Source organism: Rhinolophus ferrumequinum, chromosome 23 (assembly GCF_004115265.2).
Source record: "Rhinolophus ferrumequinum isolate MPI-CBG mRhiFer1 chromosome 23, mRhiFer1_v1.p, whole genome shotgun sequence".
Lineage (NCBI taxonomy): Eukaryota > Metazoa > Chordata > Mammalia > Chiroptera > Rhinolophidae > Rhinolophus > Rhinolophus ferrumequinum.
In genome coordinates this window covers 21,917,767-21,931,318 of record NC_046306.1, presented here as the reverse complement: position 1 = coordinate 21,931,318, position 13,552 = coordinate 21,917,767, and the positions used below count along the sequence as shown (strand labels likewise).

The following is a 13,552-nucleotide window of genomic DNA, read 5'->3' as shown; positions in this document are numbered from 1 at the left end:
GACTAACCTTTACGTCGACGCGTAACGGGGGGGTGCGTGTGAGGTCATCGCGCGAGCGGGCGGGGTCGGGCGGTTTGAACGAGACGAAGACGGAACCGGAGCCGGGCACGAGCAGTGGACGCGGTTCTCCCGAGAGCCGGTGAGCCGGTTAACGGGCACGGGGCGGCGGCCGGGGGGCGGCCAAGTGGGCCTCGGGCCGGGCAGACGCCTGCGGGCACTGCAGGCGGTGCCCGGGACGCTCCCCACGGCGGTACGGTTCGGTCTGGGTGGGGGGAAGGGCGGGGCCGTGACCCGGCGCGCGCGGGCTGGGGGGCGCGCGTTCTTTTTTACTGGGGGGGCGGGGCTTCGGACCGGAAATAGGGTCTGCCCCACGCCGCGTGGGGACTTCTGGGCCGTGGCCGAAGTGTGGAACCCGGACAGCGGTGGCGGGAGGTTCCGGGGTGGCCAGCCCAGATAAGGGGGTGTGTATAGTTGAAGTGGGTCCCTCTGGGAGCTCTGGGGACCCCCACTGTAGGAGGCAGTGTCGCCTCATGGTAAGAGTTCGGGTTTTGATTCAAACCTAGGTTTGATTCCCTGCTGTGCGACCGATCTTGGGCAGGTGCTTTTATCTCTCTGGGCCTCAGTTTCCTCATCCGTGAAATGGGGACAGTGATAATAGTACGCATAGAAAGCTCTAACGCGGTGCGGGACAAAAAGCAAGCCAGCTCAATGGACTCCTTCCTTCATTGGGTATTTGTTGAGCGCCTACTGGGTGCTAGGAACTGTAGTAAGCTCTGGCTATACCCCCCAGGACCAGGAGGGCAAAGTCCTGCTCTCCAGGAGCCTACACTGTGGTGGGAAGACAGATAGGAAATAAGAAAATGTATACAGACAAGAGAATTTAAAATCACCACTAGGAAGACAGCTGCTCTGGGGTGTTAACAGGGCAGCGCTTGGCCTCTGCCCCATTTGGGGGATGAGGATCCTGAGGCTCGTTGAAGGAAGGTACTCCAGGCCTGGCATCCACCTCTTTAATGGTGTGTTTCTAAGAGTAGTAATACTACTGTTTGCTAATAGGGTGCTTGCTTTGTGCCAGGCATTGTGTTAAATGCTTGATGTGGTATTAGGTCATTTAATATCACTCTGGCTCTTAAGAGATACTATCTTCATTTTGCAAATGAGTGGACTTAGATTCTTGGAGGTGAAGTGGTAATGCTTTCTGCTGTCCAGCAAGTGGCTAAACCCGTATCATGACTCCTGAGTCCAGACTCTTAACCTCTGTATTACGCTGCCTCCCTGAGGTCCATACTTAGCATGTTTCATACCACTGTGCCCTTGGTGGTGTGTCAGAGTGCTTGTCACAGTTCTGTCACATAGGGAAGTTTAGGACATGATGTACTTTTAACTGAAGTGTTTCCTCATTTAATCCTCACCACCACCTTGTGTAGAATATATTGTTTTCACCTTTCACAGGTAAGCCATTTGTGATCCAGAAAGCTGAAGTGTTTATCCAGGGTCACATCCACTTTTTTCTGGTAGCATCTCCCGCCACCTCTTTCTTTAGGGTTCAATATGGTGCCTTGAAAGTCAGAGGGTGGTCATCACTAGCGTTGAATCAGAATGGGTTTGGGAACCTGCTAGGAGAATTTCTTCAGGAGAGAGAACTCGGGAGGAAGAAGGAGCTTTTTCGAGGCAGTGAAACCCTGGATCAAGGAGGGTATTTAATGGTCAGTTTTGTGTGGTGGTCATGGAGTCTTCCATTGAGGCCAAGCAATGTAATCAATCCTGTGGAGGAAGAATAGCTCTGAGAACTGGGCTCTATTTTGACTGCCTGGAAGAGCCAATTAATTGGTTGAGTCAGTGGATGTTTATTGCACATCCACAGGGTGCCTCACCATATATGTTTAGTTTCTGCAGAATTTTCGGATTGTATGGGACCAGGTATTAATATACTGCTAATGAAATAGTTTTAAATTATGACAAGCCATTAACGTTTTCTGAGTTGGGGTGTGGTCAAGAGACACATGTGGCTTCATTAATTAGCTGCTTACATTTTATGGTAGCGTGACACACACGATACCTGATGTATGTATGAATATCGCCAAAATAGATTACCAGTGCTCAGCCTAGAACCTTGTTTTTTGTTCCGATGTGTCTCTCCTTGGTGCCTGATAATAGCATTTTGCTCATAATATGCATGTCATGTATTCAGGGATTTTAAAATGGGGATACACTTGATCTGGTTTGTGATTCAGAAAATTCTCTCTGGCTGCTGTGTTAGAACAGATTGAGAGTAATTTGAAGGCCGTTGCAGTGGACCCAGGTGAGAGAGAGTATGGCAGGTCTCTGTTTTTGGCACTGGAGTTGGGAGAATGAGTGCAACAAGGTCCCTCCCTGCCCTGGACCTAATAATACCTGTTATGTCAGGTAGCATGCTGAGTAGTTTATGTACCTTTTCATTTAAACCTCACCTCAGCCTTTTCAGATAGGTGGCATTAACTCACAAGATAATTGAGGTGTATTGAAGTTTACTAACTTGCCCAAGGTCATACAACTAATGAATGACGCCTCTAGTTCAAATCCAGGTCCTCCTGGCTTGAAATTCTCAGCTCTTTGCATAGAGTAAATTGCTTTCTGGCCCAAATCTGGTCCGGGAATGATTCAGAAATGAAGAGATAATGACAATCCAGTGTGATAATGCCTGTCTTAGAGGTTTGAAGTGCTGTGGGAACGTGGGGATTAATTTATAGGGATTAATTTCCCAGTGGAGTCAGGAGCTAAATTGTGCTGGCTTCTTGTATAACAGTTTTATCTTTTGAGTTTAAGAATGTAAGTGTTGATGGTTTGCTTTCTGAAAAAAGGTTTATATAGATTTCTCTCTCTTTGACACTGTCCTGCCAACCTGAAAACAAGTAGCATTGACTGAGAGCCCACTGTAGGCAAAACACTGTGCCAAGTGCTGTGTGGGTGAATATGGGATGTGAGGGCACAGCCCTGATAAGTCGCTTACCTCTCTAGACCTCAGTCATCTTTGCTCATAAAAAGGGTATTTAGATGGGTAGATCTCCATCTCTTCCTGCCCTCATTCTGTAGCTGTGTGACTCATGCAGCAGCCAGTGCAGGAGACGTGTGGGGGAAGAACAACTCGTAGTATACTACGGTAGTCACGAGGTGGAGGAGATGAAGTGCCCCAAGAAAGCATGGGGTCTCGTGGTGGTTCCAGATTTGCTGAGTTTTTTTCACCCCCCATTGGTAATACTGGTGCCTCATGAAGTGAGGAAAATTTTAAGAGTCAAGGTCGGTACGAAATCCCGTGTTTTATAGTTACATGTCCTCATGGCAACTGCCCAGGCGTTTCATTTAGATCTGGATTAGTCTGCCCTTACCTCAGATTGCTTGAGTCTTCCCTTCCCACTGTCTGTTTTCTTCAGCAATCAAGGTAATCTTGGTCAATAGGAAATGACATTTGTTTGTGTATTTGGTCAGTGTTAAACTTCCACTACTAGAATGTGAACTCTGTGGACAGGCAACTTGTCTCTCCTGCTTCTGTTTCCCGGTCCCTAGAACAGGGCTAGGAAAACGTGTAGACTGAGTGAGGATGATGATGGCATCCACATTTAATAGCAGTTTAAGTTAATGTGTTTTTGTTGTTTTGAGTTTGAAAGCCTGGCAGAGGGTGAAGGGAAAGTATGTGGACAGCGGGGCTGGGCAGGCTTGGCTGCCAAATCCCAGGGCTTCAGTGCGGAAGTCTTTTCCTTATCTGTAAAATGAAGAGAATGAAGTGAAGCTTGCAGAGAGTTGTGAGGGTTAATGACCAGTGTCTGTGAAGCTCTGGGTATTCAGTAGGCTCTCGGATGCCCTCCCACGTCCCCAGGTGGCTCACAGCGAATTAGTACTGAAGGCTCTTCACTGTAAGGTCATTTGCCACCCACCATCTTTGTAGTACTTAGGTTATTAAAAAGCTTACTTCTTTTTAATTATAAAAGTGGATATAGTCCTTAAAGAAAATTTGGAAAATAGTGAAAACAAAATGGGAATTACTAAAAAGCCCACTGTTGAAGAAAACTACTGTAACCATTTTGACGTTAATAGATAAGCTTGGACTGACATTTTCTAATCAGAGAACCAGAGAACGTTCTCGTTTGTGCAGCAGCCTCTCTTTATAAAGCATTTAATCATGCCTTAGTGTCTCTTATAGCTTAAAATGTTATACTAATCACATTAAAATGGGACCTAAATTTTAGACTGGTGGTGTTGGGCAATTCATTTCATTCAGGTCATGTTTCTATGTGAAAATCCAGTGGATTTCATGGCTGGAATGAATCATAGTATGTCTGATTTGGCTTTTTGGGGAAGAAGGCAAAGTTTAAAAATTGAGAGTTCCTGCAGGAAATGCTTGCTCTTCCTTGCGTACCTAATAATGCAAACCTTTCTATTTTCCTCACATGCTGTAGAAGATGGCAGTGAACGTATATTCAACGTCAGTCACCAGCGATAACCTAAGTCGACATGACATGCTGGCGTGGATCAATGAGTCTCTGCAGTTGAATTTGACAAAGGTCGAACAGTTGTGCTCAGGTAAGAGAAATCCACTAGACCACTTTTCCAGGAAAGCCTGCAGGTCCTTCAGGAACATGCAGCTCCGGATCTGACTGCAAAGGCCACAGGTTCAGGTTCTATGTTAGGGCTGCCCCATTTCTTCGCAGCTCTTAAAAGAGCTGTGCTTAAAAAGAACCTGCTTCTGGCCTGCGAGTCTACATCTGCCGCTGGAGGACTGCATTCTGAGGCCTGCAACTTAGCCCTAATGTCTCCATCTGAGCTTTTGCATCCAGATTTGAAATGTTTTGTTTGAGGACAATAATGGTAATTGTTCTAGTTCTATATTAGTTTATTAGTGGCATTTCTTCTTCCAAGTAGCACAAGACCAAAGTCAGGCAAATGCCATTTCACAATTTTATCAAACTTCTGTTTAATAAGAATTTGGCAGAGGGGTAATGATTTAAAACAAGAACAAAAACATATTGTTTCTGTATATACTAATTGTATAACATTTAGAAAACTAGAAAGAAAAAAAATGCAGATAATTTCAGTATTCAGAGCAAACCACTGTTTGGATGTTTTCTTTTTAGTTTTCTTTTTTCCCTCCCTTCTTCCTCCTCCTCCCCCGAACTCCGGTTCAAGCCGTTGTTTCTCAGTCTAGTTGTGGAGGACGCAGCTCCCTGGCCCATGCTGGTATTATGAGCCTTGCGCTCCTCCCGGCTGAGGCCGCCGGTCGCCGGTCGTCAGCTCACAGCAGCTCACGCTGGCCACTGTCGACCTCGGTGTTAGGAGCACGGTGCTCCAACCACCTGAGCCACTGGGCCGGCCCTCTCTTTACTTTTCTGTGCACATGTATATTTGTATATATTACAGCTTTTTTCAACATTATGTTGTGGACATTCTTTAGTATCATTAACTCTCTTGGAAATACTTATTTTTAATGGCTATCTACTATTCCTTTCTGTGGATATGCTGGAGTTAAATATCTTCTCAACTTTTGGACATTTAGGCTTGTTTCTAATATTTCTGTTGTTTCTAATACTGGTAGGTTGAGTATCCTTTAACATAAATCTTATCTGTGTTTATTTCTTCAGTGATTCCTAGAAACGAAATTTCAGTCAAAGGGTATGAACTTTATAGTGTTTTTTTTTTTTTAAACTTTTATTTATTTAAGTGTGCTTTTCTAGGACCCATCAGCTCCAAGTCAAGTAGTTGTTTCAATCTAGTTGTGGAGGGTGCAGCTCACAGTGGCCCATGTGGGGATCAAACCGGCAACCTTGTTGATAAGAGCATTGCGCTCTAACCAACTGAGCTAACTGCCACCCCAGAACCTTATAGATTCTTGGTATTTTTCATTAAGGTGTTACCAGTTTGTACTTCCTCAAAAGACTTCCTGTTTCACCGTTTGAGAGTTTTGCTGACTACCCCTGACTGCCCTGGCATAAGGAATGTGTCAGGGTTATCAAAACTGGATTTAAAACAAGACAGGAGGTGGGGTCAAGACTATGTCAGAAGAAAGATGAAATGTGTATCCTATTGCTACTTAAATTCTTATCTTGTTCGTGGGATAGAGAATTAAAACCGTCAGCTTATCCTAGTAGTGACCACAATCGTTTACTTGAACACTTATGTGCCAGGATTATAGAAATGCTTTTCAAATATCTCTTAATTTTCACTGTACCTCCATGAAGTAGGGGTATTTATTAACCCCCTTTGACAGATGGGGAAACGGGCTTAGAGAAATTGCGTAACAAGTCCAGGGTTATACAACCAGGAACAGAATTGAGATTTGTACCTTCATTCACATCCAAAGCCCATGCTCTGTAACTCCTGTACCCTACTTTTAAGACTTTTCCTTTACCGACTGGTGCCATTTGGATCAATTTAAAATGATTTCTCTCGTTTCTACGATTTTTAAAAAATGAATTCAGCTTGTGTACTTCCTTATTTTGTAGCTGTGTCCTAGTTTCCTTTGCCCCTCTTACTTCCTTTTTGAGGCTTAATCCCAGTTTTACAGATGGTCAGAGGAAGGCTCTATGTGAAGACGGTTCAGTGAAACAGTGGTGCCAAAGAGTCATGCTGACGAAACACGAGTTACTTTGTTAGTCAGAGGCATAGGTGGTTAGCCTTTGATCTGGGCTGCTGTCCCCCCATTTTCTGTTACTTTCCTCAGTTTCATCTCCACGTCGCCATTTGTTGGAGTCTTTTAAAGCACTTGTTTGCCTTGTGATTTATGACTAATGTGGGGATGAGGTCATCCTAGTTTTCATTAGAGCTTTTTTCACCAGCAATTTCTCCATAAAATTTACCTCTTTCTGTAAATATACTCCAAAGTATATTTCACGTAGTTACTTGGAAAATGAGATCTCTTTTCATGTGTAGATAAGTTGTACATGTGCTGATCAGGCTCCAGATTTATCTCATTCAGACAGGGAGCTGTCATTGTCGTCAGGACTGTGTGTGACGGGGCTTCAGTCTGCTCTGAGCCATGTGACTTTGGACAACTCCCTTAATATTCTAGTTCCCCATCTATAAACTGGGGTAGTAGGACCTGGTCCATGTGTAAAAACAGCTGTCAGATAGGAATTCTTTACCAGACCCTGGGAGTGAATATAGCTCTCTCGAGGGAGGGCACATCCTCATTTTAGAGGTGATGAGACTGCCCACGGGGCACAGCTCATGCCTTACAGAGCCTGGTTTTGAACCCAGAGTTTTCTGATCACACAGCCTACACTCATTCTCCTATATAAATATTATATCTTTTTGAAAAAAGATTTTGGAAGAGAGCTAAATGTAAATTACATATAATTACACCGATACCGTCTCATTAAAAATCTGTGAAGAATTTCAACTTTGCCTGCTGGCTGCCACTTTCTTATACTAGATAAAGTACTTTTCCCCAGTAGAAAGTAGTAAAGGGGGGACACTTAACTGTGATTTGTGAACAAACTTTTATTCATTCATAACTTTTTCTCTTGAGATCTGCGTTGGGCTTCTTTTAGCGTATGTAGTTGGTTGTGTTGTGTTTCACATTAATGTTTAGAAAACCAGGTCTCAGCTTCCAGTATGAGACCAAACAGGATGGGCTGCAGATACTGTGTCCCTGAAAGAGGCCTGCTGCCAGGGGATTGGAGTCACAGAGAAAGGGAGGCTCCTCAGATCCTTGCATTTACTGAGGCCCAAGCAGAATCCCAATAGCCTTTAACTCGGGTGCCTCCTGGTCTTACCTCTGATGAGACGAGGGTCAAGCAGACAGAGTTCTCTACCTAACACAAGCTGTAAAAGGTAGGAAGGGCTTTTCCTTTGAGAGGACAGAGTTCTGCGGTCCTGTACTATTGATGTGCTGGCTGCCTGTGAAGTGGTTGGTTTTGTTCGTATTGTGGGCTCTCCCACCCCCCAAAACAGTGAAACGAGTCTTTGCTTGGCTCTTGTAGTGAGATACGGTGCGGATAACTTTCAGTGACAGTTAGCAGGTTGTTTTAAGATTCATTACATTCTGTAGTCTCCCTGTTTTGGAGAGCTAGTCATCAAGTAAACAAATCTGATCACAGAGAAGGATTTTTTAAAAAAAAATTTACTGGGGAATGTTGGGGAACAGTGTGTTTCTCCAGGGCCCATCAGCTCCAAGTCGTTGTCCTTCAATCTAGTTGCGGAGGGTACAGCTCAGCTCCAAGTCCAGTTGCTGTTTTTAATCTTTAGTTGCAGGGGGTGCAGCCCACCGTCCCATGGGGGAATTGAACCGGCAACCTTGCTGAGAGCTTGCTCTCTAACCATCTGAGCCATCCTGCTGCCCCTCTGGGGGCTCAGCAGCAGCTCGTTGTCTTCAATCTAGTTGTGGAGGGCGGAGCTCACTGGCCCATGTGGGAATCGAACCGGCAGCCCTGTTGTTCAGAGCTCGCACTCTAACCGAGCCATCCGGCCGCCCCCTCAGAGAGGATTCTGATGAGGGGTTGCTTGTGTCAGAAAGAGGATGCTCGTTGCTTTTTGTCATCCATCCCTCTGTTCCCACAGTTCCATTCCATATTCAGGCCCTTCTGTACTTTTTCAAGGGCCCAGCATCGTGCTTTGGAAATGTCGCGTGGCCCTCACTGAATGTTCTTAGCTCCCCGTTCTCTTCTTGCCTTCTCCGCTCCAGCTTGGCCTCCTCCATAGGTGTGTGCTGCACAGAATCGGAGAGGTGTTTAGATGCTCCCACGCAAAGGCTAGATTTCCTTTTCCTCAGCTTATCGTGTAGCCCCACCAGTCCTTGAGTTTCTGTAAAACAGCGTATCAGTCTTGTCCGTGCTACTCTGAAGGATGTGTGACCACACTCCTAACCAGGCTTCCCCCACTTTTTCTCCTCAACTGGACTCCCTTTTCCAAACACTCCATTTGGGGCTGTGATTTTACCTTTCTTCCAGATGATTCGCGGCCTGAGAATCATCTTTTGAAGCTAATTCACAAAGTTCTGTATCTCTTCTGAAGGGTGTTTTGGATCCAGCCCCTTCTCAGTTTGCTTACTGCTGCCACAATGGCCCCCTGACTGGGCACTGAGGTTCTCTTTAGGTTCCCCTGCCCCCACTTCTCTCTTGTACCACATTAGTCTGCAGGCTTTGCAAGAGACCTTTCTTGTTGAGTCACTCCTGTGTTCAAGGAAGTATCGCTTTAAACTTTTTTGCTTAACTCTTCCAGCATCTCTTTAATTTCTTTGCCTTAATTAAAGCAAAACAAAAGAAAAGAAACTTATTTTCTTCTGATTATAAGTGATTAAGTCTTTGTTACCGAAACATTAAGAAAACCGTAGTCCACTGTAATGTCACAAGTTAGTGATGTGGTCATTGTTATCTTTTAGCTGTATTTTTTCCTAATGGTGGCCTTATTTATTGAGTGCTTATGATAGGCTGGGCATTTTCCAAAGTGCTTTACATATATAATCTGGAAGGTAAGGACCATCATCCCCATTTTAGGATAGGCACCTGAAGCACACAAAGGTTAGAGGTTAAACAACTTGCCCAAGTTTACACTTTCTGTGTTTTCCTATGCTTTTTCAACATAATTGACATACTATATATATGGTTTTTATTATTATTATTTTTATTTTATTGGGGAAGGGGAACAGGACTTTATTAGGGAACAGTGTGTACTTCCAGGCCTTTTTTCCCCCAAGTCAAGTTGTTGTCCTTTCTGTCTTAGTTGTGGAGGGCGCAGCTCAGCTCCAGGTCCAGTTGCCGTTGCTAGTTGCAGGGGGCGCAGCCCACCATCCCTTGCGGGAGTCGAACCGGCAACCTTGTGGTTGAGAGAACGCGCTCCAACCAACTGAGCCATCCTTGAGCTCAGCAGCAACTCAGCTCAAGGTGCCATGTTCAATCTTAGTTGCAGGGGGCGCTGCCCACCGTCCCTTGCGGGACTCGAGGAATTGAACTGTCAGCCTTGTGGTTGAGAGCCCACTGGCCCATGTGGGAATCGAACTGGCAGCCTTCGGAGTTAGGAGCATGGAGCTCTAACCGCCTGAGCCACCGGGCCGGCCCTGGTTTTTGTTTTTTGAATAACTGAAATTCTCAAAATGGTTTAAAATTTGAAAGGAACAAAAAGGTGAAACAGTGATAAGTGTCCCTCTTAATTGGGTCTACCAGCTACCTAGTTTTCCTCCCCAGAGGAAACCAGTGTTACCAGCTGAGTAGCCTACAGAGAGACTGTGTAGGAATAAGCAAAAAGGCGTCCATCTGTGTGTGTGTGTGTGTGTGTGTGTGTGTGTGTGTGTCCGTCCGTCCGTGCACGTGTGTGCTCGTTCCCTCCTCTTTTTACACAAATGGTAGTGTGTCTAATCTTGTATATTCTGGAGAGTGTTCCACATCCGAATATCAGATACCACTTTATTTTCTTTTATGGCTGCAGTACAGAAATTTCCTTGCATCAGTCCCAGGTTAATGGACATTTAGTTTATTTCCAGTCTATTGGTATTCCAGGTTGTTGCAGTAAGTAACATATACAAACACATGTGTTGTGCAGTTTTGTTTCCTGCTTTTAAAATTAAAATAGGATTACTTTTCCCATGTTAAATATCTTGAGGATGATTTTAAATGTCTGTATTAAATGTCCTCACAGCCCTCTTATTTCAAAATTGTATTCGTCCTTTAGGAGAAGTCAAGCCTCACCTATCCCCTAAAGCTTTAACCACTTACATTTAATAGTCAGTGTTTCTTGTGTTTGAGTTTAAACACTGGGAGTTTTTCATCTGGAGTTTCCTGATAGGGGAGCATCTATTCTGTATAGAATGTTGATTGCAACTTTCATCTTATTCTCCAAGGAACCCTTGACCCAAAAGGGTTGAGAGCCAGTGCACTTGAGATAATTGTTAATTTTCGGGGCAGGGGCTGCATTGTGCCCTTATTTTGTGTTCTCTGCTTGAAGCACAGATCCTGGTGGGGTGGGGCTGTGGCAGTCAGTGAGACCTGGTCGTTGATGCCCTGACACAGCTGGTCCTACCCTACGTCTGTCTGCATCCTTAAGCCACAGATTATGTGGGCCTGTTCCGTTGCAGATTGTTGGGATAGCAGCCATTTAAGAGGGGTCCTCTTCTAGCCCTGCTTGGGTTGCCAGCCTTTGTTAAGGCAGAGGTTGGAAGGAAGGCCCCTTTTAACCTGTTCTGTACCCAACTGGGACATTTATAGGCCAGGAGTTTTCAGTATTTTTGTATAAAGCAGCTGATACACTTTTTTCTTTTAAACATTTGCCTTCTTTTGGGGGAGTTCTGATTATAAAAGTAATATTCACTGTGTAGTACATAAATAAATATTTAAAGAATAGAATGCATGCAGTATCATCCCTCAGAGATGGCCACTATTATTTTTGATCTACAAAACAGTAATTTCATATGGTTTAATCTAATTGTTTCCTTCTAGTCTTTTTTCTGTGCGTATATATCAAGATGGGTATTTTTACATATATAAAGACATTATAGATAAGTTTTGTATCTTGCTTTTTCTTTTCTTTTTTTGTTTTTAAAGATTTTTTTTATTTGGGAAGGGGAACAGGACTTTATTGGGGAACAGTGTGTACTTGCAGGACTTTTTCCAAGTCAAGTTGTTGTCCTTTCAATCTTAGTTGTGGAGGGTGCCGTTCAGCTTCAAATTGTTGTCCTTTCAGTCTTAGTTGTGGAAGGCACAGCTCAGCTCCAGGTCCAGTTGCCATTTCTAGTTGCAGGGGGCACAGCCCACCATCCCTTGTGGGAGTCGAACCGGTAACCTTGTGGTTGAGAGGACGCGCTCCAACCAACTGAGCCATCCGGGAGCTCAGCGCAGCTCAGCTCAAGGTGCCGTGTTCAGTCTTAGTTGCAGGGGCGCTACCCACCATCCCTTGCGGGACTCGAGGAGTTGAACCGGCAGCCTTGTGGTTGAGAGCCCACTGGCCCATGTGGGAATTGAACCGGCAGCCTTCGGAGTTAGGAGCATGGAGCTCTAACCACCTGAGCCACCGGGCCAGCCCGTAAATTATGATTTTTAAGTCTCTTAAAATATAGCAATTACCCCTCTTCATGTTATTAGCTTGTTGAAGACACTGGGTCATTGTCCTCTAGGATTTAGGACACTGTTAGTTGTTCCTATTTTTTAAAATTATAAATATTGCTAATGTAGTGCCTGGTACATGGAATTCCCTCAGTATTTCTTTGTTTGTTTGATTTTTGGATGAGTAAATAAATCAGCCACTTCAAAAATCAGACTTTCATTTTCGGATGCTCCTTTCTACTAAGAATATCACTCTGGTTACTGAAGTGCTTTTGCTCTCATTGCATTTTCTTCCAAAAATAATGATAATGGGACTTTATGCTGGAGCTGGCAGGGAGCTAGTTTGGCCTGATTTGAAGTCAGTTGAATATACATACTGTGGCAGTCTCAAGTTCTGCAGAACACCTACTACCTGGTCACTGGATTTCTTGCCTCCTTCCCTGGTGAATTAGCCATGGGCGGGTAGTAAGTGTACAGGGAAGCCTGCCCTGTATTAGGAGAGTGCAGTTTGGTAGGTGTTGGAAAAATAACCTGTGAGTACCGTGTTTCCCCGAAAATAAGACCTAGCCGGACAAGCAGCTCTAATGCGTCTTTTGGAGCAAAAATTAATATAAGAAAATTAATATAAGACTCATTAATTTTTGCTCCAAAAGACGCATTAGAGCTGCTTGTCCGGCTAGGTCTTATTTTCGGGGAAACATGGTATGTACCACATCTTTATCCATTCATCTGTTGATGGGCACCTAGGCTGCCTCCATATCTTGGCTGTTGAAAATAATGCTGCAATGAACATAGTTAAGTTTATTCCTGAAATGCTGGAAGACAGACATCTTGGGAAAAAAATTTTTTTTTTAACCCAGGTCAGAAGATGGATCTTTGAAATACTTGGGAAATCTCTCCTCCCGCTGGTGGGGTGGAGGGTATGTCCTTGTGAAAAATCAGAAAATGTCACCTAGTTCCCTTTTTTCTCTTCTAGGCATTCGTTTCTCTTTGCAGTGGTCATGTTATTGTTCCGCTGGTATCTAATAAAAATAGTTTTAAAATTTCATAGAAATATTCTATTTCTCTTCCTCACCATAGGTTTGCAAGTTTCAAGTGTGTTATAGAACCTGAGGTAAAACCAGTCTTGTTATTGATTAAAAAATGACTTTGAAAACAAGTGGTTAATGAAACTTGGGTTTTGTAGGTCCACCTTACAACTTCTTAAATTGTACACGGGTTAAGTGGGTTTGGGTGAAAGTTTACTGCTTCTTTAATAATAGCATTTAATGACCTCGTGTGTATTTTTTTCTTCTGTTGCATTCAGGGGCTGCCTATTGTCAGTTTATGGACATGCTGTTCCCTGGCTCCATTGCCTTGAAGAAAGTGAAATTCCAAGCTAAGCTAGAACACGAATACATCCAGAACTTCAAAATACTACAAGCAGGTTTTAAGAGGATGGGTGTTGACAAAGTAAGTAAATTTTATTCTTTCATTTAGGTTGTTTCTTAATTAGTGATTGTTACTAAGGATACAGGTGCTGGCCCATGACTTGGGACGTTTTCTTTTTT

General features: G+C 44.1%; 1 protein-coding gene across 2 annotated transcripts in view; it reads left to right on the top strand.

The window, feature by feature from the left end:
- MAPRE1 (microtubule associated protein RP/EB family member 1) overlaps nt 1-13,552 on the top strand; it is a 28,941-nt gene continuing 15,389 nt past the window's right edge. Inside the window, exons 1-3 of one of the 2 annotated variants that reach the window (XM_033094820.1) lie at nt 1-139; nt 4,434-4,557; nt 13,309-13,454. In XM_033094820.1, coding sequence (XP_032950711.1) covers nt 4,437-4,557; nt 13,309-13,454 — 267 coding nt within the window. In that variant the 5' untranslated portion in view covers nt 1-139; nt 4,434-4,436. Of the gene's footprint in view, nt 140-513; nt 534-4,433; nt 4,558-13,308; nt 13,455-13,552 lie in introns of those variants that run through there. The other variant, XM_033094819.1, reaches the window with a different exon arrangement.